This window comes from Balaenoptera borealis, assembly GCF_965194805.1.
Source record: "Balaenoptera borealis genome assembly, chromosome: 10".
NCBI classification, from domain to species: Eukaryota; Metazoa; Chordata; class Mammalia; order Artiodactyla; family Balaenopteridae; genus Balaenoptera; species Balaenoptera borealis.
In genome coordinates, this window is record NC_138874.1 from 102,182,075 (window position 1) to 102,208,138 (window position 26,064).

The following is a 26,064-nucleotide window of genomic DNA, read 5'->3' on the forward strand; positions in this document are numbered from 1 at the left end:
CCTGCTCTCTTTCAGGTTTTCTATTATATCGAAGGGAGGGGAAACTTTTCAACATGTAAAATGTATGTAGAATTTTATTCAAAAATGTTTAATAAATCAAAGACACACTTAGAACAAGAAGCATCACACAACCCAGGTGATAGCTCTTTGTGAGGCTGGAGAGCCAAGGGGGATCTTGTGTTTCTATAGAACTGATGGGATGGGAGAGATTGCGGGGGGGGGGGGTGTGTGAAATACACTCTCTGCCATAGACAACCACTGAACAGAGGAAATTTAAAATGAAAGAGGGAAGATTGAAGCTGCACTGAAAGACCAAAGAAAGGAAAGAAGCACAAATTGTCAGATCAATTATTGTGTGAAGATCCTGAGGTGTTTAATTCATATTGGGCTGCGTTGTGTTTGGAGGTTACACAGTTGTTTTGCATCAGTTGTTCTTATATTTTTCCAAACTTCATAGATCACAGGAGCCAGAACTACCAATGACCGAAGACCAGGGATCACTTTGGCAAGAGGGAGACAGCTCTGAATTTGGAGTCCATGGTGAGCCCTTGCCGAAAGAGAGGCTTCTGGCATCTGATCAAACATGGCTGCCCACTGTCCCTTCATCCATCCACTTATCCAACCAACCAACCACCTGTTCATCCATTCAGCCAACAAATAAGTACTGACACTCCATGCCAGGCCCTGGGCTAGGGGATAAGTTAGGGCAGTACACGCAACAGACGAGGTCTCTGGTCTTACAGAGAATACTGCATATCTGAGAAGAACCCACAATGAGACCAGATCAAACGGGATCTCAATAAGAATTTGGGATTTCATTCTAAGTGCAAAAGGAAGATATCAAAGAGTTTTAGGCTGGGGCATGACATAATCTGATTAGGCTTTTCTACAATAATGCTATCATACGGTGGAGAATGGATTTAAGAGCAGGCAGGAGTGAAAACAGGCAGAGCAGTGAAGGAGTTATTGCAAGAGATCAGGCAGGATATCATGTGGGCCTGGACTAGGGTGGAAGGTGCTAGAAGGATTTGAGATGCATTCCGGAGGTGGAAACATGCTGATAATTTGGGTTTGGGGAAGGAGAGGAAGAGTCAAATGATGATTTCCAGGTTTCCAACTTGAAAAGCCATGTGTATACTAGTGCCATTTTCTAAGTTGGAGAGGATTGCAAGAGGCTGTTGATTCTTCCCATCCTCCAAATGGCATTTCTTGAGCATCTACTATGTGCTAGAGACTCAACACCTGCTTCTGAGAAAAAGAAGCAAATCTATGTCATAGGTTCATCCAGACTCCTGGCTCGGCCTGAGAGACAGAGACCCTTCACGGGTGGTGCTGAGGGACCGTGTGGAATTCAGGATCACCAGTGTGTCCGCGAGGTTCCCCATCCTGTTTCCTCAACTCCAACTTGTGCTCATCAGATCATAAGGTTTTTAAAAAACAAAAATTGGCCTGGAATTGGTCATTGGAAAAACATCTTTATTTTTCTTATAAAATTGACTTAAGTATAATGAAAATCATGCCAAACGATCAGGGTTTTCAATTTCCTCTGGCCAGCAGGGAGCTTAGCTATAAATCTGTAGCTTGGCTTGCTTAATAACTACGTAGAGTTTATGATTCCCATAATAGCATTCTGGTTTTCTCCTTGATATTGATTACCTCAGCTAAACATCTGTCACTGTCTGCGCCATGGACCTGGAGCAGTCTGGCCATGTTTGTGGCTCCAGCCATCTCTGATTAGGCCAAGTATTGACTAGGGATGTTCATTCAAAACTTGGCTAAGCCATTCAGGTTTCCTGAATTGGATATCTGAACTAAGGGATGCGGGGTAAATTCCCACTTAATAGTTGGAGTGGATGTTCTGCAGTGTGCCACCAGATCCCCTCTTCACAAGTGAAGCCCTCTTTTTCTCAGCGGCTAGGTGTTGGCTGCTAGAGGCTCTCAGCTGCGTTCCTCTCTGAGCGTTACTCTTAACCAGGGTTGCCTTGCCCAAACTCACATCTCTTTCACAGGCAGAGTCCCTAACCAGTGACAAGATGGTCCCAGTACAAAGTCCCAGCCCCCTTGGCTCATGGCAGGACAACACCAAAGGCCATCCCAGCTCCAGAACATTCCGTGAAATGGGCGTCTGTTGTGACTGCCTTCCTTCCCTCCCTCCCTCATGGGTGTTGGTGCTGAGAGTACCAACTTCCCTCCCTCCCTGCTTCCCTCCCTCCCTCATGGGTGTTGGTGCTGAGAGTACTACCCAACAAACTTCCCGCCCACAAATCTCAGCATCTCTGTTTCCCAGGAAACCCAGCCTAAAACGAGTGGCTGCTGTTGCTGGAGGACACGGTTTCTGTAAACAGTGGGCACATTGCCACCCCTAAGAATAAGTGATAGTAAGGAAGACGAGAACATGGAAATTGGTCAGGCAATGGGCAATCTTTACTTTTAGACAAGTTGTTTCCTTCAATAAGTTCTTAGGTGGCTTGGGGTAAAGGGCAAAACCACCCCCCTAAGACTCTCGAGTCCGTGCAGTAGAGTAGGAAGAGCTTCAAACCTGGCTCTGTCTCAAGCTCTGTGACCTTGGGCAATTTACTTAACCTCTCTGAGCCTCTGAGTTTCTTTATCTGTTAAATGAGCCAAATCACCTTTCAGGGTAGGTACAAAGACTGTATGAGCTCAGAATTGTAAAAGCACCTGGAACACAGAAACTGCTCCATAAATGCTGGTTTCTTTTCACAAACATGGGGTGAGAGGCACCCTAGTATCTTCCAGGTCAGAGAATGGGGCGTGTGGTACAATGGATCTGAGCATACTGAACCGTGCTGGGTTGGGGGGTGGGGGTGATGTGAGGTAGTCTGGGGAAAGATTACTGCCCCACGCCAAGTTAACAAGCCATCCCCCCTTCCCCCCAAAAGAGGGTGCCCCTGGAAGTGAATGGATCAGACAGAGGTCTCTGGGAACAATGGGAAGGAGCAGTGACGTGTCCCTACATGATGTCATCTCTGATTAGGGATGGCTTGAACAATTTAGCCAAAGACCAGCCACGTGACTCTGAGTGAGGATCGTCATGGGAAGGTAACTCCATGAGGCTGGCACCTAGTCTGTCGTCTGTATTCCCAACAGCACGGCCTGGCACATAGTAGGTGCTCAATAAATCCTTGTAGAAAGAATGACGAATGATCTTTAGTCCCCCCATCACACAAAGAAGTTCTGATGATTCTGGGGTTCGGGGGGGCATAGTTTCTGGGTAAACACTCTGAGGGCAGCAACATCATCCACCCAGGGCCTCCTCCCGTGTTCCCCAATGTGTCTCCATTGTTTTCCAGGGCCCCTCAAGTTGCGTGATGCTCTGGCTCTATCTGCAGCTCTCTCTCCTTGAGTAGTGATCCACAAACTATAGCCCTCTTTCTGCAAATACGGTTTTATTGGAACATAGCCATGGCCAGTGGCATAAGTACTGTCATCCCTCGGTGTCTGGGGAGGATTTGTTCTAGGACCCTCCACAGATACCACAATCCATGGATGCTCAAGTATCTTGTATAAAATGGTGTAGTATTTGCATAAACCCTACACCACATCTTCCTGTATACTCTAAATCATCTCTAGATTACTTATAATATCTAATACAAAGTAAATGCTATATAAATAATTGTAAATACAATATAAATGCTATGTAAATAGTTGCCAGCATGCAGCAAATTCAAGTTTTGCTTTTTGGAACTTTCTAGAACTTTTTAAAAAATATTTTTGATCCGTGGTTGGTTGAATCTGCGGATGCAGAACCGTGGATGTGGAGCGCCCAATGTATTAGCTGTGGCTGCTTTTGTGTTAAAATGGCAGCATTGAGGACTCACAACATACACTGGAGGGCCAGAAAAAAACTAAAATTTTTATTACCTGGCACTTTCAGAAGTTTGTTGATCCCTGTTCTAGAGAGGACAAGTGAGACAAGGGTCCCCCCAAGAAGGCAGTCATTCCTCTTCCTGGATTGGAGATTAGACTCACTGAACACAGGTCCTTTCATCTGTGAGGGTCTGGGGGCTCAGGAGATACCATCCCTGTTACCAAAGCCAGTGTATTTTGCAAAGTCTGCTCCACACCAGCTGCTGTACTTAGCCCCTTACCTTTATGCTCTCACATACACCTCGAGGTAACGCCGTGAAGTGGGAACCATAACATCCCTATTTTGCAGACGAGGAAGCCAAGACTCAGAGAGAGTAAATGATTGGCCAACTATCCACAGTGGGGATGTGGTGGAGCCGGGGCTCACCCCACGTCAGTTTTGAGTCTGGGCTGCTGTTCTTAGGCCCTCCCCTCTGCTACCTTCCTGTACTGAAGGCCTAGCAGGAAGAGGACTGTTGTTACTGGGTTGGCCAAAAAGTTCATTTGAGGTTTTTCTGTAACATGTTATAAACAATAAACATGAAGCAGGTTGGTCCAGGCCCAACAGATGTCATGTAACCCAGTACATTAAAGCCTGGGTCTCCAGCAAAGACATTGTGAGAGAGTCTTCCCTTAGGGTGGAAGAATCAGCCTGCTAGAGAACCAGAGTCCCAAGGCCTCCTGAGGCAGGACAGAGTCTCTCTCCTGCAGCATGTAACCCTACACATGAGAAAACCCTACACGAGCTCCCCAGAGCTCAAGAGAATAGATTGACTTGATCACATCTGAAACCCCCGCAGGGGTGAGGGCTGAAGTCTCTGTGTTTGGCTTTAAAAAACAGAGATCCCAGGTAGGTTTGTTCCAACTCCCCAGATAAAATCATATCACATGATAAACTAGTCTTTTGTCCTTCCAAATTAAAAGGATTAAGCATCTTTTAGAGAATTCTCTCTTTTCGGGCTACGTGCAGACGTTTATTCAGTTGCACATTGTCATGATAATAAAACCTTAGGGACATAAGACAATATGTGAGAGGCCTGTGGCTACTACACAAAGAGCACAATTGTTCACTTTTTGCTAGAGATAAAGGGAAGATTACATGTCAGGGAAATGAATCCGGATTCTAAAGGTGAACAACAAACTCACTGGGTCACTTCCTGTTCACACAGGAAGAAAAGCTTCTGGTTTGTTTTCTGGGAATCTCTCCACAAAGTTAGACAGTCACTAGTTCACACAAGGCTGTGGAAGCTAAAAGAGACGCCTAAGTCACATGGGTGATTCAGTGATTTGACTTGCCTGGAATTTCCATTTCCACTTTTTACAGCCTGAGCCGATGCTACAAGGGCTCCAGCTTTGAACCTGGAAAATAGCAACCTCTTCGTGCACGCTGCCTCTTTGACCCTTGCTCTATGACCAGATAACCAGCAACGGTGTCAACGCCCCACCAAGGACCCACTTAGCCACTATCCCCACCTTTGCCACCTCCTAGTCTACGGAAGCCTCCCACTCACAAGGATTTCTGTTCCATCACCTTGCTTCATTCTTTTTCAGACTTATCACTAACTAAAATTAACTTCTTTACTCTTTCATGGTCCGCCTAACTCCCCGTCGACCAGAATGCATGTTCCTTAAGAGCAAAGTTCACCTCACCTCCTCTATCCTGGTGTTGCCAATGCCAGGCTCACAGCAGATCATCAGTGGATAATCAATCAATATTCATGTAGTGTCCATGAATAAATTGAAGGGTGTTTACAAGTGCACAAATACTTTAGCTTTCCATACCCAGTTTTCCTTTTCAAGTTGAGTTGGCTATGCTATCTAAGGCGCCCAGGTTACAAAGTATCCAACTATCACTGTAAGACAGTGGTTATTCCTTTGCTCATTCATTCACGATGTATTTATTGAACACCTGTCATGAGCCAGCCATGTGCCAGGCCTCCCTGCCAGGAATTCAATGGTGAGCGAAACAGAGTGCCCATCTCATGAACTTTTGGTCCATCGGGGGCAGTGGGGAAACAAATATTAATGGAAGAGCTATACAGGTATGCAATTACGACCCTGATAAGTGCCATGAAGGAAAAACTCATGCAGGGCTTCTGAGGAAGTAATGTTTGGGTTGAAATCCGAAAGATGGATGAACCAGGTGGCTATCTAAATGAACTTGCTAAAGAGTGATCGGGGTTAGAGTTAGGAACAGAGTTAGGGGTGGAATAAGGATTAGGGGAAGAATAGAGGAAGGTTAGAGAGGATCTTTTCCAGAAAAGTGTGCATGTATTATAGGGATCAGATGGACGTTGACCAGGAGTGAGTTGACGGCTGCCTAAATGAGGGTGGAGACAAAAAAAAATAGAGAACAAAGGACAAATTGGGGGTAATTTAGGAAGTAAGGTGGCAGGACTTGGTTTGTCCTTCAAGGTTGTCTATCTGGTGGCTGGGGCACTGACTTTGGCCTTCTCCTGGGCTGGTACCTTTGGGGCCCTCCATGACCAGCAACCTGGCCTCCAAAGGTGGAAGCAGCCACTGAGGAGTCCAAGTACACGTGCCAAGTAGGGATGGTAAATGGGTGAACAGGAGGCCCAGGTGAGCCCCCGCCTCGGTCGGCAGCAGGGTTTCAGAACCTGGATTTAGGACTCAGGTGAGAGGATTCCTGGAGCCCTTGCATAGATTATTGCGGGCAGTGAGGTGTTTGCAGGAGCTCACAGTGATGCCTATTAAAGAGGTCAGTTGTATCCACCAGCACCCACGCTTCATAGGTAACTGTTGCTCTACATAGTGCTACCTGTAACCAGTGCAGCTATAAAAAGAACGTAGGAAACAATTGGCCCCAAATATGAGCACCATGGGTTTTTTTCCCCCCTCTTGATCAAAGAAAGACTCCAATGAAAGGGGAAAAAAAAAACTAATTAAAAAGTTAAAACCTTATGTAATGAAATTTAAAAGAAAACTTTTGAAGCCAACAAGCAACCATGGGCAATGCTTCAAAGGGCCCAGAATCAATGTTTGTCAATAGCAGTTTTGCATCCTTTAATTTATTTTTCATGAATATAAAGCGTGATGTTATTAGGAGCCCATCCATGCCTTAATTCTGTGTGAGATTTGGTGAATCCGAGCTCTATTAACATTCTGTTCAAATCAGCGATGTCCGAGGCCTGTGGCAGGAGTCTCACGCTATTAGGGCTCTCACCCAGCGGCTGGGATGCTAGTGGACCATCGGGCCTTCTGTGCTGAACCCTCAGCAGCCGCCCCCTCACCCCCAACCCCAGCAGCCAGGGGCACTTTGCTGCTTTCTCTCCAGAAAAGAAACCACCCCCATGACTCAGCCCAGCCCCAAAGTTACCATTTGTTTAATCAAGATAGTTGGTTTGCAAAACATTAAACATTAAACAGTATTTGATGCCTAGTTAATAATTTGCATCCTCTTCATTTGCTCCTGAATCCTTGGAGACTGACACTTTCCCCCCTAAAGGCATAGACAACAAAAGGAATTGTTTTTAGAGCAAAACAAGAGTTCTTAAACTACAAAGATGTTTGCCAGAATGTCTGATCTCCATGTTCTGCTGTTAATGTTTCTGGCGGGAAAGACAGCCTTCGGGGTAAGTGTTCTTTTCAAATATCTGTAGTTGAGAGAATCTGAGGTTATTAGGAGGACCAAACCAGCTGGGCCAGGAGTGCTGAGAAACTCTAGTTGTGAAAGGCTGGTGTTGCCAGGTCGAATATGTCCTGATTTCAAGGGCTCATGCAGGCCTGTCATGTTGGTTGCTGTTAAGGGGCCAGTTCCATGAAGCCATGCGATTGACTTGAGCCCCCTTGGAGCAGAGTCTCCATGAACACCTTCCAACTAAGGAGATCAGAGCAAGAAAATCTGCCAAGGCAGTGTGCTGTGATCTGGCATGGATCTCAGAGATCCCTCTGGGAAGCTGCTGAAAGCTACAAACTCTCTCTCTGTACATGCCAACACACATACCACGTTCTCCAGCTATTACAGGTGACACTAGGGTAAGAATCCCTGTGCTTTGGCTCTAGAGGAGAATCCCGCTGGCAACACGTCTACTTAGATGGATTAGATTTGGAGAGAAGCTTTGTGGGCAGCACTTTTTCTCCCATCACCCTGTAACCATGGCTGTAGTGAATGGGGCAGAGAGGAGGGCCCCAGGGAGGTCGTGGTGAGAATGGAAGGAAAGGGACATCAGGGGCTCTCACATGGGGGACTCAAGACATTCGGGAGCAGGTGAGTTGTGGAGGTGTCGGCTCCTGCTGTGCGCCGTTGTGGTCCAAGAGTGTTAGCTGGGTCTCTGTGGACATGTGAGAGAGGGCCTTCACCAGACATCGCACCTCTTGGATGGGTTGGAGGCATGAGTGTGGGCTTGGGAGCCAGGGTTTGAATCTCAGCTTTGCCGCCTTCTAGCTGCGGAACAAGTAACAAGTAACACCCTCTCTGTGAGCCTCAGCTTCCTCTACTGCAAACCTAGTGATAATCTCCCACAGATTTGGGGAGGGTCGAGACCGATTAAATGGGGCAATGCATGTGGCTTTCAATAAATGTGAGCTCTTTTCCCTTGAGATTTCCAAAGTGAATACGAGCTCTCTATAAAAATCAGAGAATGCGCCCCTTTGTTGGAGTGGAGGGGGTTTGAATAGAGAACAAGAAAGGGGTGAGAACTGAAATAACAGTCATAACCTATTTATCTCATTAAATACCTTTGCATCTTATTTCCCATTTCACTCCATAGAGATTTTCCTGCAGGAAGCAGATTAAATTCCAGGTTTTCTGATTAGCACGCTTTAAAAACAAGAGCTTCTCCTCCCCTTTCGGTAAACTGTACTCAGACATCTACCTTAGTTCCATATTAAGCTGCCAATGACTCACCTCTGGAAGAGTTTTCTTTTCCAGTGATGACCTGCGCGTGTGTGTGTGTGTGTGTGTGTGTGTGTGTGTGTGTGTGTGTGGTGTGGCTACAATGACCGGTTGTTATCAAACCCCCTACATCACTGATTGTTGTTGGATGTCTGGGGCCAAGATCCTGCAGAAATACCGCAAGTCTAGAGAAAAGCGATGGAAACTAACAGAGGTTCACAAGGGGCCCGGAGAAAGGACCAGTCAGAAAGAATTAGATCCTAAAGTTTGCAGGCAAGGAAGAGAGTGGATGTAGTCTGTTTGAAATTCACCAAAAGATAATGCTTCCCCCAAATCCCTTTTTTGCAAGCCCCAGTGACTTTTTAGGGTTAGGGATGAAAATATAAGTCAATAATGGATAAACGACAAAATACGAGAGATAGCCTTTGGGCAATGAGATTAGTCAATTCCAAAAAGGGGATTCAGGGCTTTGGAATGTTTTCTTACTCCAGATGTGTGCCAGACAGGTGGTTGGGAGGGCAGCTTGTGTCCCATAGGCCAGTACACAGACATCCAGGGGAAAGTGGCCAACTCACTCAGATGTCTAGAGAGTTTGAGGCATCAGCAGGAAGGAAGGGGCCACATAGCCCAATGGATAGGGTGGCCTCTTCTGCCCCATGTAGCTAAAAATAATAACCAACTGCTACCATTTAATGAAAAATCCTGTGTGCCAGGCTCTGTGCTTTTGATGCATTGGTCTTTGGGTCCTCCGGAAGGACCCTAAGAAATAGGTACTGTTATTGATCTCAGTTTACAGATCAGCAGCTGGGTAACATGTCCTCAAGTCACAAAGCTGGGAGGTGGCAGAGCTGAGTCCTAGACTATGGCTGGTGTCCATCTGTCTGGATAAGGTCTCTTGCCTGGGACCCTGGCTGAGGATGAGCTTTCTTTGGTCCATATAGCTTCAGGGCATGGTCCTTCCTGTAGGGGTGGGAGGCTCTTAGACCAGGGGCCTCTTTGCTGGTTGGAGCGTAACAGACTCATGTGCCTCTGAAACTTTAAAGCAAAGGGTCTCTGATTGCTGCCCATTGGAAAGATGCCTGGAGACCCTCCCACGAGTTCAGATCATGCAACATAAAATATGAAGACTTCTCTGTAGGCTCGTCTCTAACTTAGGTTTTTATTCAGATATCTACGATCCAAAAAAGATGCAGTCAAATATAGTTGCCATGGATTCCAGGGAATCCTTCTTAGTGCCTTCCTGGTCTGGTCTAGATTTGTTTTTCCTTACCTGTCAGTTTTGAACACCTGTCCCCAGCATGGTCTTGTATTGTTATTCCCGTTTTATGAAGGAGAAACAAGCCCAAAGATGTTGAACTAACTTCCCAGCCAGGACAGAGACCCAGCTCTGTCCAATTCCTCGCCCATCACAGGAGGCCCGCTCAACTGTATGTGCCCCGTCCCCAGAGCTTAGACATCTCTTCTTGCTGTGGTTCTTAGGGTGATTTGCGGTGCCACTGGCCTCAGCCATGATGTAATTTGACCTCTTCTAGGGTCATAAGCCAGAGGATAAGCTTGTCAGGCCTGCCCTGCTTATCTCAGCCCATCTGCAACAGTGGGCCTTACAATTAAAATGCATGTTTGCTCCCATTTCTAAGCTTTTTAAACCCTAGAGTTTAGAGTTTGGAGTCAAGAACTCTAGAACTCCAGAATTCTCCTAGATAGAGAGTCACAAAAATGTCTGCATAGACCAGAGTTTGCAAATTGGCAGCTTGGGGTACATTCTACTCACAGCCCGAGTTTTATTTGGTGGGTAGAAGTTCAGCCTGAAGAGTATTTTCATTTCCTTTCAATTGCTTGGTGACATCTGAGAATCAGAACATTTCACATAACAATACAGGTCCCCAGCTTTTCTTGAAAATCAGGCATTCTAGTAACACAGGCTCCCATTCTTGCATGGCACCAAGGGGAGAAGGAACTACTGCTTCTGATATTAGAAGCTGAAGCCTTCCAGATCCCACAGGCCCCAGCACTCTCTCTTTTTGACACCCTCTCTGCTTGATAGGTGTACATTATCTACCTCGTTCTACCTTGGAAAGAGAGGCAAAAAGAGAAAGAAATGGAGGGAGAGCCTGCTTGTCTGGTTATTGTTTAGAAACACTGTGGATGCTGAGGTATTAGAGCCAATTTTGGATGGTCAGATAACAGGGCTCAGTGTCTGATTAATTCAAGCATCCAAATCTAGCCGGCCCCCAGGACCAAACAAGGCCTTGGATGGGATAACACGAACCACCTTTTTCAAAGCGTCGATGCTCCAGAATGTCAGAGTCTCTTTCAGGCCTAGGAGACATCACTTCCTCTTGCTGTAACCCATTCAGAGTCTTATGGAAAAGAGAGGGACTGAGTTGCACTGCAGGTTCTTATAGATTTTTAAAAAACCTGATCCTAAGCACAAGTCCAACTCATTAGCTTTGGCAGTGTACACTGGTATTTAGGGAAATCAGGTCGCAGGAAATCACATGTGTATGTAGGCACAGATATATTTATATTTTCAATTCATTAGAGTTTCCTAAATGCAAAAGCAATTCTGCTGTCACAGAGAAACAGCATGGCAGAATATTCGGCAGCCGGGATTTTAAATAAAACATGCTTTTTCTTCATAATTAATATAACAAGGTTTCCTGGCTTAGGACTTGGCAAAGATCCCAGGAAAAATGAGGGGAGGGGGTTGGTGTGACGTGCTTGTGACCTGATGAACAAATTCGAGGAAGAGTTTGTGCTGAGTGAGCTCCCCTCAATCACTTAATAATCTGAAAAAAAAAAAAATTCAAACTCATTGACAACAGTGGCTAATTATCATAATCATAATCATAGCAGCAAGTATTTATTAAGTTTATCAAGTCTTTACCATATGTCAGGTATTGTGTACTTTATGTTTATTATCTCATGTAAAGCTTCCCAACAGCCCTATGAGTTAAGGACCACTGTTATCCTCATTTTACAGATAAGAAACTAAGCTTTACAGAAATTAAGTAATCTGTGCAAATGGCCCCCCTGTGAGGTTACAGAGCTGGGATTCAAACCCAGGTCTGCCTGATGCCAGTTCCATGCTCATAACCACTTTGTTAGAGGTTGCCATGCCAGGCACTACCCCGAAACGACTGGGACTTTCAATGTGGAATGGAACGTGTCCAGAGGGACAGTGGCCTCAGACTCCAGTTTCAGGCAGGAGGAAAAGCCACTTCCATCTGGAGGCTCCTTCAACAATCCCCGAAGCTTTTCTTTCCAACACCAGAATGATCAAGTCTTGCTAGATGGCTAACCCATTAGCTCAGTGCTTTCAAAACTTTAGTCATGAATGAATCCATCTTTAGAAATTTTGCCAAAGCCCAGACTAGTTTCTTAATACTTTTGTTGAATAGACTCACTTTTTGTCTACCTAGATAGGTATATTTATAAAGGAAACCATCACTACTATAAATGGGAAAATCAAAGAAAATGAAACAATGCCACTGAGTTCTAACTGGCTGCGGCTGTCACGCTAAAACACAGGGCTGACGCCTGCTTTCTCCTTGTTAGGAGGGAAGACTAGCAAGAGGTAGAGGGGAGGGACTTACCAGCGCCACCCCAGTCTGTCTTTGTGATGGGATTGGAAGAGATGACAGTAAAACTGAGAAGGGAATGACTCTCTCACGCTGTGTTTTGATGTGGTGTCTCTCCCTGGCCAGGCACCACCCAGATCAGCTTGGGTACCACCAGCGGTTCATGTCCCACAACAGAGAAAGCACAGAAGTAAAGACGGCTTCAGGGGTGGAGTTGGTTCCCATCAATGGGAAGTTACTTTCCTGAGAACCCCTGGGCTTTTCCTGAGAACCGACTGGCCAAGGAGGTGAATATGGGGGCTTGTGCCCATGTGGTGGGCCTCAGACTCCACCCCCACCGGCTCTTCTGTTTTTTATTTTTTTGTACACCTGCCTTTTCAAAGGGTTCCGAAGTGCATGGTCACATCCAGAAATGAGCGTTTGTTTTTATCCAGTCTCCTTATCCTGGATGGTCTCACCACCAATCCTTCAGCCCCCTCCCTACAAGTCCTGGGATGAGCCATTCGTACCAATATTTCTCGCTAAGTGCTTACCTGAATAGTAACCCACTGCAAATGCTGTGCTCTCCCTGAGCAGACAAATCCCCCTGAGTCAAACATCAGGGTGGGTAAGGGAATTCTTTCTTTTATCACTGGGGAAACGAGGCACAAAGAGATTCAACAATTTGCACAGGAGCAAAGATAGACTCACCCATCTCCTTGGCCAGGAGCTTCAGGCCTAAGAGAGGTAAAATCGAAGTGTGGCCAAGGGCAGAGTGAGCTGGGGGCTGATTGAAAATGTATGTTCTGGGCCCGCTCCAGGCCCATGGAAGCACAACTCTGCAAGTGGGGCCCAGGGATCTGAATTCTTATCAAAAGCTCCCCAGATAAAAATGGTAATTCCCAGGATCTACAAACGGGACTCTCCTCTCTGCCCTGCCCCAGCCCTGCTCGCCACGTGAAGCTACAGTCCAGCCTCCAGTTAACTGGGCAGAGGTCTGTACAGGTGGCTTTGAGCCAGGCATAGGTGATCAGCCTCACGGTGAGGCGACCCGGCCTTGAATTCCTCCCTGGCCCAACCCACTCGCGTCCTTACAGGAGCCACGTCACCCTGTTGGACCTGGTCTTCCTCCTTTGCACATAAAGGGTCTAGGCCAGCTCCTCTTCACAGTGCCTCCTGGCTCATCGCTGTGGTCCTGTGAACGGCTTCATGCAGGCCCTCAGGAAGGAAACCACCCACAGGGACCACTGGCTGGTGCCTTCTCCTTTGGCCTCTGGATTTCCCCGTTAGAGCCGTCCCTCCTCACCCTGAGCTTCAGATTAAAGCAAAGCCACAGGGAAGCTGCCGATCCTGGGACAGCGTTGCACAGCTTGTGTGCTAAAGCAAGGATGAGATTCCTTGTGACTACGAAGGAGACTGAGTGCCACCACTTCATACCTGTTAGGATGCCTAGAACCTTTTAAAAACGGAAAATAACAAGTATTGGTGAGAATGTGGAAAAAGCAGAACCCTCATTTACTGCTGGTGGGAATGTAAAATGGTGTAGCCACTGTGGAAAACAGTATGGTGGTTTCTTAAAAAGTTAAACACAGTATTACCATATGACCCAGCAATTCTACTTCTGGTACTGGCCCAAAAGAATGGAAACCAGGGAATCAAACAGATATCTGTACATCAATGTTCATAGCAGTCTTATTCATATAGCCAAAAGATAGAAACAACCCAAGTTTCCACCAACAGATGAATGGATAAACAAATTGTGATATATAATGGAATATTATTTAGCCATGAAAAGGAACACATTTTTGAGATATGCTACAACATGGACAAACCTTGAAAACATTATTCATAGTGAAGTAAAGCCAGTCACAGAAGGACACATAATGTATGACTCCACTTACATGAGGTACCTAGAACAGGCAAATTCATAGAGACAAAGTGGAATAGAGCTTACTACGGGCTTGGAAGAGGAAGGAAGAGAGTCATTGTTTAATAGGTACAGACTTTATGCTGGGGATGATGAAAAAGTTTTGGCTATAGATGGTGGTAATGGTTACATAACATTGTGAATGTAATTAATGCCACTGAATGGTATACTTAAAAATGGTTAAAATGAAAAATATCATGTAGTATATATTTTACAATTAAAAAAAAATGACTGAGGCTTTGCACAGTTGTTTATCTCATGACATAGCTTTTTGCAGGAGGGGCCAGAGTGGGAGGATGTTGTGAGGCAGCAGTTGGGATGGTGCCTGGGATTCTGGCAACCCCTGTCCTCTGTCACCTCCGCCTCTTACCCTAACCTTGAGCTCTGTGTCCAGCAGTGGGGACTGGCCCTGCTGAGCTGTGCACTCCTGTCCCTGGCTTGCCTTCCAGCCCAGCAGCCTCACCCTCACCTGGCCACAGTGCAGAGTTCTCTCCTCCCCAGCTACCTTTAGGAGCAACACAAATCCTTTCCTGGTGTGCAGTGACATCTGGTCTACCACCCGGTCATGGTAGAACAACTGCAGAGAAAGAGATGGCTGGCATTTGAGTCCCAATCTCTTACTTACCAGGTGAAAGATTTTTCTGCTATTGGTTCATTCTAAGTCAAGCTTCTAGCCCCGAAGGTCAGGTCTAGCCCCACCTCTCCCCTCTACTGCTTCCCAGTCCTCTGAGCGTATTTCCTATCAGTTAATTCCTGGAACCCATCAAGGCAGACTTTTAGCCTCTGCCTTTTTGTTTTGTTTCCAAGAAGGTCTAGAATTGTGAAAGGTAGAGGAAGAACCTGAGTTGAAATAATTACTAGATTAAAGATAGGACAGAAGAGATTAGACCTCAACTCCCTCCACCCTCAAGGAGATTACACTGTAGTAAATCAATAAGATTCTGAAGCAGGATCCTTCTCTCTGCCCCTCCCTGCCTTCCCCACCAACCATCCTGAGCCTAGAAGACACCAGATCATGAGACATGCTCCCCGGTGACTGGGCTGGGGGGTGGGATATTAACATTGCTAATAATTTGCTTCTAACTGGGGAAGGTCAAAGTCCTGAGCCACGGGTCCATTGTGAAAGCCCAAATGTAGATGGACCAGCAATTTGATCTAGAGAGGTCTCTCTGAATCTATTGCAAAGCAGCTACCTTTCCACTTGCAAGAAGCAGCTATTCCCAGCCCTCTAAGAGGAGCTGAGGCAGTTGTGACCACTCATCCCTGGTGAGACTGGGAATAAATGTGGTGGAAGAAGCAGGCAGTGGCTTGTGTGCCTTTTGATCTGCGTGAAGATGTTTGCTGAGATTTGTTTGTCACAGTGGAATGGCTGAGGCTGCAGATGACTTTTGTCCCTTCCCCAGATGTCCATGGGACCTAGTGGCTCTCTCTGTGTCTGCCAGGCCTGGCAACTCTGGACAAGATTTTCACAAAGGTTTCCAAGAATAAGGACCCAATCTCTTCACCGGGCTCAATGCCCTGCTCCTCTTAGGGTTAAGTAGCTCTCCCACTTCCTTCTCCATCTTTTCAACACCATGTTTGCAGGCTGTGGGTCCCTCATCCCTCACAGCAATGGCTCTGGTGTTAGACTGGCTCTTTTCTGGCCTGGCTCTATCAATTACTAGCTGAGTAATTTTGGGCAACTTAATCTCTGCAAACGTGTTTTCTCGCCTCTAAAATGGGCATAATTATAGTACTTCAATTATCAAGAATTCTGTGCAATAAAAGAGACAAAATGCACATAAATCATTTAGCACAGTCCTTGGCAACTGTCAGGTCTTAATAAATGTGAGCTGAGATCATAGCTGTCCCCTCCTGCTCCTCTTCCTACTTCTTTTGCATCGATGACCTTCCTCTTTAGATTTGCAAGTCCCAGGCATAGGAGTTCTTATTTCCTTGTCTCTTTTGAAAAATGGAATGGAATAATGGGATGAAAGGAGGCAAATATTGTGTCTATCCATTCCCCTCAGCCCCCCGCCATCATCCAGGTTAGTTTCAGGATCCAGGTATATGGCATAAATCACTGGCTACTGTCCTAACCTTTCCAGTTTTGTCCCCCAATATCCAGCCTGGTGTTTGGGCTGCCAGTGTCCACATTTCACCACAGCCTCTTTCTGAGGGCGGATCCATTGATCCACAAAATGAGTGGGTCTGCTTCGGACCCCTGGGACACCCTGACATGCAGCCCAGGCTGCACAGCTGGGCGGCAGCTGCTTCAGACCCCCTGAGAGCACGTGGGATCTGAAGGTGCCCCCAGGCCAGGAAGGTCCTGCTTTCTTTTTGTTTGCTTTCCGTCTGAGCCCCAGCTCCAGCTCCAGCTCCAACTCCTGGGAAGGGCACGTCTGCCACCTGCTGGCTGTAGGCAGCGCAGCACCTGACTCTCCCTCAAGCTCCAGTTTCCAGCTAAGATTTGGGGCTCTCACTCTGGCTCAGGTCCTAAAGGGCTGGATGAAAACAGGTAGAGAGTGACGGGCCCTGACCTCCACACAAGCTTTACGGAGGGAGGGTGAGGCAGGCAAAGGACCGGGACCAAGGCTGCATTGACTGGCTGTGACGAGGGTGAGACTGAAGGAGGGGTAACATTTGTCCTCAGGGACCCCTCATGCCTCTTCTCTGTCACCTGCCTGCCACTCATGCCCAGAGATGTCAATGTCAGCTGCTCCCTGTTCAAGCACCCCAGGCCCAGAAACACCCTGAGACCTGAACCTGCCCTTCCTCTGCCAACCCCACCCGCCACTACCAATCCCCCACCAAACAAAATCCCCACCCCTTGTCTACTTCCTGCAGAAACAGGGCAGGGCAATAGTGATGCATTTAAATAGGCACTGTCCAGACCACAAGTGGCTTCTCTCCCTTTCTTTGCATGACTTTCTCCCCCCAACTTTTTATTTTGTAATTTGTCAGACCTCCAGAAAAGTGGAAAGAATAATTCACTGAATATCATTCACCCAGATAGATGCAACACAGAACCTTTGCCGTAGTTGCTTTCTGCCATGATCTCTTATGCATTGGGGAAAAACCCAAACGAACTTTTTGGACAACCCGATATATACATGTTTTGTTTGTTTGTTTGTTTGGTTGGTTGGTTTGCTGAATCATTTGCACCTAAATTGCAGACATCTCCCTCCCTACTTCAGCATCCTCTAAGAATAAGGACATTTCCCTACAAAACCACACTACCATTATCACTCTCAAGAAATCCAACACTAACGAAATAATACTAACATAAGTCTATATTCAGATTTCCCAATTTTCCCAATAATATCCTTTAGGGCTTTTTTTTTTTTTTTAAATCTAGGATCCAATCAAGGACCCACACTGCATTTAGTTGTCAGGTCTCTCTAGCCTCATTTAATAAAGAACAGACTTCCCATCTTTTTTGCCTTTTATGACACTGACAATCTTGCAGAGTCGAGGCTAGTTATTTTGTAGAAAGCCCACAATTTGAGCCTGTCATGTTCCTCGTGAGTAGATTTAGGATAAGCATTTTTGTCCAGAATGCTACAAGTTGATGTTGTGCCCTATTGTGCGTACATCACGTCGGGATGCATTCTTTCTTTTTACCATTTTACCCAAAAATGACTGAAGAGGCTACAGTAAAACAGAAAATTAAAACTTCTGCTGAGGGTAGAGGAAGCAAATATACCAAACTGCCTAGACTGGGTACAAGGAAGATGCATCACCCTGATGGCAGCTTCCTGATCACCGAGACCCACCCAAGGGGAACCCTGTCAGGAGATAGAACTCTTGTTTTCCAAGTCAGAGGTCAGCAAGCTTGATCTGTAAAGTACCCAATAGGAAATATTTGGGACTATACTCTCTGTGTCAACAAACGCCCTGCAGTTGCAGCACAAAGGCAGACACAGGCAATGTGTAAGGAGGTGGGCGTGGCCATGTTGCAATCAAACTTTATTGGCAAAAACACAACTGCTGGGTTCGGCTCAAGGACCTTTGTTTGCTGACATCTGATGTAAGTGAAAGAAAATATTCCAGCTATTAAATAAGTAAAACTTTCTTTTTCTGGTAAGTACTGCATTGTAAAAAAACAAAAAACAAAAACACACTACCACCACCACCAAAAAACACTATTCCTATCATTATTTATTTTTTCAGCAAAACTTTTTGAGGCATGCCATGTGCCAAGCACCATGCTCAATATTGGGTAAATACATCAGTGATGAAACAGACAAGAGGCTCGACTTTCTTGTGAGAGCAGAGTTTGATGTGAGAGACAGATAACGTGCAAGTAAACATACAAAACTACAAGCTGTAATGGGGACCATGGAGGAAATGAATGGGTGCAGAGACAAAACAATGGGGGCATGTCATACTGATAGGGGAGTCGGGGAAGATGATATTTAAGCTGAGACCTAGTGATGGTCATTGGAGGGGTGGGGTGGAGAGCTTTCTAGGCAGAGGGAACAGCAATTGCAAACGCCCTGAGGTGGAAAGAGCTTGGCTAGTGCCATTTTGAACCTAGGTGTGGCTGGAGATTAGTAAAGAGTAGCAGGAGAGAGGGGTATGGGAGGAGGTTTACAGGTCAGAGTTGGTGTTTGTATTTTATTCCAAGAACAATGGGAAGTAGTTGGAGAGTTTAAGCATCTGTCCATCTCCAACCTTAAGGAACTGTCACCTGAGACAATCACTAGACTTGGGCATGAATCCGAATCCTATCACAGCTGTGTGACCTCTGAGCCTCAATTTTCTCATCTGTAAACAGGCTAATAAAGCCTCTTCATGGGGTTGTTATAAGAGTTAAATGCAGCGATGTGTGGTCAGGCGGAGGCGGTGCACAATACATGCTGATCGCTGTAACTGACAAGACGGTCAGTACCTGGGCGGCCAGGTTCCAGCATGGGAACAGGTAAGTGCAAGCACTAGTCTTCCACACTGGGGAGAAGGAGGGATGTTTTGGATGCTCAGCCAGCACAGGGAGAGTGAGTGGGGCACATCGTCAAATAGGTCCCAGCCCCTCTCTCTCCAATCCACGACACCACCCCTCCAGCCATCAGAGAGTACCCCGTGCTCCTGTGCCCTAGCTATGACTCCGAGAAGGCTCCTTTCAGCTCGCAGGAGCTCAGGAAAGCACCCAGCCTGCTCAGAGGACTCAACCTTGCTCTGCTCTGTGTCATTTTGTTTTTCAGTTCTCCCTCCTGTCTTTACTCACCGACCTGGACCCAGGTGAGTGTGCGGACCCCCCTGGGGCTGCCAACCCCACAGGCTGGTTCTGGGATGGAGAAAAGGGGGCCTGTACATGTGAGTGTGGATGTGACCTCAGGGTTCCAATGGTTCAGAAGTGGCACGGACCGCTTTGAGGATCTTCCCAGAGAAATACATTCCTGGGTATTTGTGTGTCCACACACACACACACACACACAGTGCTTTACACAATTTTGAGTTGCCTGTGGACATCCCTGATGTCCAGTCTCATGACCCCAAGGGAAAAATTGCTGAAGCCGTTAAACCCCTTCCTTTTATACAGAAGGAAACTGAGGCCCAGAGAGGGGAAGCATCCTGCCTGAGGTCACACAGCCCATCAGTGTCTGAAATGAGACCAAAAGGCCAAGGCAAAGTGAGGGTGTCTTGAACAATGGCTCCAGGAAGGCCAGCCCTGTGCTACCCCACTCTCTCCACCCCTTCGGTGGGGAACCAGCCCCTCTGTGCTGAGAAGGTGGTGCTGTGCAGGCAGCCCCCGGCTGGCCCCCCGCTGCTGATGGCCTCTCACCAGCAGCCCCACTGGGTTGCTCCTCCACCCGGTGTGTCTCCTCGATGTTCTTTCACACAGGCTCTTCTCTCACAGGCACACCTGCCACCTCTCACCTGCTCCCTGTTCCCTTTCCTCTGCCTGGTGCTCTCAGCCGGGCCTGGGCTGAGCAGAGCTGCTTTTTCCTGCCACATCGTCCATCTCTCAGTCTCTGTCTCTGGGTCTGAGTCTCCCTTTGCTGCTTTGAGGCTCCAGGGAGAAAACTCCACTGATTATTTCACTGGGGCAGAGGACACATCCCCCACCGGTAGCGACCTGTGTTGATCACCCACAGAGGACAAGAGCCAGGCACATGGAGATTACAGTCACATCTAAACATTGGATCAAGGGTCTCTTTGGAGCAAAGAAGGCAATAACTGGGTCAAATTCAGCTTGACAGTCAATATTCTCTGGCAGCAAAGCCCTGGATGGGCAGACAGATTTGTGCCGGCTCAAGGCAAGCGATGCTTGGACCTTGTCCTGCCCTGCATGCTCAGGGAATGTTTGTGGAATTGGATAGAAATGTACGTGAGCGTGGTGTGGGGACTGGGAAAGGATCTGTGTCTTTCCCCAAAGCAAAGGAGAGTGTTGAATTCAACAACATATAATTCAATTGCTTGGGCGAATCATACTTCAGGGGGCTCCCCCAGCTGGCCAGACCAGCAGCCGTACATGGAATCCAGGGAGGGTCCAAGGCCAAGAGGTGGGAAGAGCTGCCCCCTCCCCAGCCTTCAGCGCGAACTTCTTCTCCAGTGGTGTCAAAAATAAAAATGGCACCACTGAAGGGGCTGCTTTGGTCTGGGTGCCCACGAGACAGAGCTTCGGAACTGTGGGCTTGCACAGAGGAAGAAACAGGACATCTAACACCCAAGGGACCTCACTCTCTTCAAGTGTTTGAAAAGCAGCCCCACCCCTAGTCCAAGAGGTGGTCTTTGTGGGAGTTAAAAGGAGTATTTACGTCAAGAAACTTTACAGCCACCTGCCAGAAAGTTGCAAAAGACATCTACAATGACTATGAGTTTATGACACCCTGGATCGTGCAGTGAACAACACGAACAAATGTATGCAGTGGCCCTACTGAACAGACATCACAGAAAAGGGAGTGGATACATTCTCTGTGTCCATAAGGCCTTCAGCTTTAATCAAATAGGTTGGAAACTATAGGGTCAGATTTGATCTGCAAACAGGAAGAACTTCCTCACCAACATAGTTGTCAAAAAATCTGAATGGGGGGCTTCCCTGGTGGCGCAGTGGTTGAGAATCTGCCTGCTAATGCAGGGGACACGGGTTCGAGCCCTGGTCTGGGAAGATCCCACATGCCGCGGAGCAACTAGCCCGTGAGCCACAATTACTGAGCCTGCGCGTCTGGAGCCTGTGCTCCGCAACGAGAGGCCGCGATAGTGAGAGGTCAGCACACCGCGATGAAGGGTGGCACCCCGCTTGCCACAACTGGAGAAAGCCCTCGCACAGAAATGAAGACCCAACACAGCCATAAATAAATAAAAAAAAATTAAAAAAAAAAAATCTGAATGGGCTTTTGGGCTCTTGGGTGGTAGTGAGTTCTCCATCACTGGTGGTATTCGAGCACAGGCTGAAAAGCCACTTAGTAAGGAGTGGAAAGTGTGGGATTTAACATACTGAGATTCTGGGCTTTATAAGAACTCTGCCAAGGGCTTCTGATCGTTTGGTTAAGTAGATGAAGGGACCCTGGAACAGGCCACCTGCATGTTCCCAAGTCCACCTCGAGGTGTTCTGCCAGCCTCTGGCTGTGGAACAGGGTGAGATGTAGTGGCTGGGTCTTTCTGCAAAGAACAGGTTAGGTTCTAAAAACACCCCTGTTCGTGTCTGATTTAATTTCACCTGAGGGTTGTACTTTGATGGAATTTGTCAGATTCCCCGCCGGCTTTGACAACAGTGTGGCCAGGGAAACGCTGTGCACCTGTCCACCGGCAAGCTGCTACTGTAGTTGGTCTTGCTGGAGACAGTACATTGTGAGGGCCTGGCTGGAGCAGATGGGCCTGGGCCACAGTCCCCAACGGGTGGCAGAGGAGGTGACCATCAAACAACACAGACTCTGCCCATCTCCCCAAAGCAGGTGACATGACAGCCCACAGGCCTGCAGAAATGCCTCTTCAAAGCCAGCTAGACTCTGCCCAGCAACACAGGCTGAGCCTATCCATCAGCTGTCCTGACGCCTGCCAGCGAGGGTCTCTGCTGGGCTTGCCCTGTCAGCCAGATTGCAAGCGTCAAATGCAGGCTGACAGGGTTGGGGTTTGGGGAAGGCCCTCAGAGGAACCGTCTGTGCCACAGTGATGGATGGTGCCAACAGGGACGGCATTCCAGGGATTTTTATTCTGTTCCACACATCTGGCAAGCTCTTTAACCCAAGCAGCTGCAAAACCCCATCCCAGGAACTCTTGAGTTTTTCTGAGAGACCCCATGTATGGACCATGATAATCCTGGTTGAGGGACCTGGAGGATGTGACAAAAGAAATTTCCCAATGGTGTTACTTCCTGGAAGCCAAAACCCATGGAGTTTCCGGAAACACAAACCCACAAGAGGCTCCGGGGCTCATAAAATAGCAAACAAGACTTGGACTTAGGTAGACCTGGGTTCTGATACCATCTCCTTCTGCCTTAGTTTTTCCTTTTCTGTAAAATGGGTATAATAATACCTATGCTATAGAGGTTTTTTAAAAGTTAAATAAGGTTGTGTGCGACCACGTTTATTTTGTAAAGTCACCAATACATAGAAGATACTCAGTACATAATAACCTATTATTTGGAATATTTGAGTTAACTCAGGATACTCTTTACCATTCTTCCTGATAAATTCTAAAAACAGACTCTTATAATTAGACAAATCCACAAGGGTTTCTTTTTATACCTGATATGAAATGCTTCTGACAGCTTCCCCGTTCTTCCCGCAAAGCTTTCTCCTTCTCTATAGCCTAGAGAAAATCTCAAATAATCTGTATTGGAACCTGGAATACTTTTTTAAAAATCTAAAAACAGAAACATAGATCAATGGAACAAGATAGAAAGCCCAGAGATAAACCCACACACCTATGGTCAACTAATCTATGACTAAGGAGGCAAGGATATACAATGCAGAAAAGACAGCCTCTTCAATAAGTGGTGCTGGGAAAACTGGGCAGCTACACGTAAAAGAATGAAATTAGAACACTCCCTAACACCATACACAAAAATAAACTCAAAATGGATTAGAGACCTAAATGTAAGACCGGACACTATAAAACTCTTAGAGGAAAACATAGGAAGAACACTCTTTGACATAAATCACAGCAAGATCTTTTTTGATCCACCTCCTAGAGTAATGGAAATAAAAACAAAAATAAACAAATGGGACCTAATGAAACTTCAAAGCTTTTGCACAGCAAAGGAAACCATAAACAAGACGAAAAGACAACCCTCAGAATGGGAGAAAATATTTGCAAACGAATCAACGGACAAAGGATTAATCTCCAAAATATATAAACAGCTCATTCAGCTCAATATTAAAGAAACAAACACCCCAATCCAAAAATGGGCAGAAGACCTAAATACACATTTCTCCAAAGAAGACATACAGACGGCCACGAAGCACATGAAAAGATGCTCAACATCACTAATTATTAGAGAAATGCAAATCAAAACTACAATGAGGTATCACCTCACACCAGTTAGAATGGGCATCATCAGAAAATCTACAAACAACAAATGCTGGAGAGGGTGTGGAGAAAAGGGAACCCTCTTGCACTGTTGGTGGGAATGTAAATTGATACAGCCACTATGGAGAACAATATGGAGGTTCCTTAAAAAACTAAAAATAGAATTACCATATGACCCAGCAATCCCACTACTGGGCATATACCCAGAGAAAACCATAATTCAAAAAGACACATGCACCCCAATGTTCATTGCAGCACTATTTACAATAGCCAGGTCATGGAAGCAACCTAAATGCCCATCGACAGACGAATGGATAAAGAAGAGGTGGTACATATATACAATGGAATATTACTCAGCCATAAAAAGGAACGAAATTGAGTCATTTGTTGAGACGTGGATGGATCTAGAGACTGTCATACAGAGTGAAGTAAGTCAGAAAGAGAAAAACAAATATCGTATATTAACGCATGTATGTGGAACCTAGAAAAATGGTACAGATGAGCCAGTTTGCAGGGCAGAAGTTGAGACACAGATGTAGAGAATGGACATATGGACACCAAGGGGGGGAAACTGCGGTGGGGTGGGGATGGTGGTGTGCTGAATTGGGCGATTGGGATTGACATGTATACAGTGATATGTATAAAATTGATGACTGATTAAAAAAAAAAAACTACCAATGGAACCGAACTTCATGTCAGGCTGCATGCATTCCCTGTCTCCCCAGGAAAGTCCTTGGACAAATTTCTATCCTCCTATTGAGCTCATCAGGTATTTTCTTCACCAAATATCTATGACCCAAATCTCAAATAGTTTTTTTCCTGAATTCCCTATTTACTCTGCACCAGGCAGACACCATCTTCACTGGCAGAGCTATGTGCCCACTGTGTGCCAGCCAATCAGAAGGAAGGGAGGCTTGGCCATAGAGGGAAAGCTTGATCTGTCCAACACATATATTAACAGCATATAGGGCTCTGTGCTGGGCACTGTGGGGTAGAAAGAGGAATGGACATGGCCCTTTCTCTTAAGAAACCAACTGTCTAGTTGAAGGAAAGAAATCAGATAGACCAAGTTAAATACAAAACTCAAGAGACGTGCCCTCTGAGATCCAGCCGTGAAACCTAAAATTCTGCAACCACCTGGCCACTGAGGAATTCTAGTATCTAAAATTCGTATCCCACCAGCAACTCAATATTAAGCCATGTGTGTTCATTTGTTATTACTACATGATATGGTTGACTCTTGAACAATTCAAGGGTTGGGGGTCCTGACCTCCCCATGTAGTAAAAAATCCATTTTGACTCCCCCCAAGCTTAACTACTAAGAGTCTACTCTTGGCTGGAAGCCTTACTGATAACATAAACAGTCGATTAACACAATTTTGTATGTTATATGTATTATATACTGTATTCTTACAAGTAAGCCAGAGAAAAGAAAATGTTAGCAAGAAAACCATAAGGAAGAGAAAATACATTTACAGTGCATGTACTTATGTGTCTACTGAAAAAAAAAATCCACATATAAGTGGACCTATGTGTGCAGTTCAAACTGTGTTCGTTGGCAATTTGGACTGGGTTCAGCTGGGCAGTTCCTCTAGCCTAGACAGGGTCAGCTGATCTTGACTGGGCTTCCTCATGTGTCTGTAGTCAGCTAGGAGATTAGCTGGACTTTCTTACATGTTTGAGACCTTGGCTGGGGCCTAGGACTGCCTCACATGTTCCATTATCCTACTTAGAAGAGCCCAAACTTGTTCACACGGCAGTCACAGGGGTCCCTGAGAGAGAGAAAGAGAAGCTTGGAGCTGGCACACAATGCTTCCACTAGAACCTATTGGCAAAGCAAGTCCCAAGGCCAGCCAGACCCAAGGGATGGAGAAACTGACTCCATCTTTTTCTTTTTTTTGAACTTTATTTTATTTACTTTATTATACAGCAGGTTCTTATTAGTTATCTATTTTATACATATCAGTGTATACATGTCAATCCCAATCTCCCAATTCATCCCACCGCCACCACCACTTTCCCCCCTTGGTGTCCATATGTTTGTTCTCTACATCTGTCTCTCTATTTCTGCCCTGCAAACTGGTTCATCTGTACCATTTTTCTACATTCCATATATATGCGTTAATATACGATATTTGTTTTTCTCCCTCTGACTTACTTCACTCTGTATGACAGTCTCTAGATTCATCCACGTCTCTGCACATGACCCAATTTAGTTCCTTTTATGGCTGAGTAATATTCCATTGTATATACGTACCACCTCTTCTTTATCCATTCGTCTGTCGATGGGCATTTATGTTGCTTCCATGACCTGGCTATTGTAAATAGTGCTGCAATGAACACTGGGGTACATATGTCTTTTTGAATTATGGTTTTCTCTGGGTATATGCCCAGTAGTGGGA

The 26,064-nt window shown here is 46.2% G+C and overlaps 1 protein-coding gene across 1 annotated transcript in view; it reads left to right on the plus strand.

The window, feature by feature from the left end:
• Positions 1–7,302: 7,302 nt before the first annotated feature.
• The window catches only part of HABP2 (hyaluronan binding protein 2), a 37,155-nt gene continuing 18,393 nt past the window's right edge, over positions 7,303–26,064 (plus strand). Inside the window, exons 1-2 of the mRNA XM_082407976.1 lie at positions 7,303–7,460; positions 19,393–19,429. Coding sequence (XP_082264102.1) covers positions 7,392–7,460; positions 19,393–19,429 — 106 coding nt within the window. The 5' untranslated portion in view covers positions 7,303–7,391. The remainder of the gene's footprint in view (positions 7,461–19,392; positions 19,430–26,064) is intronic.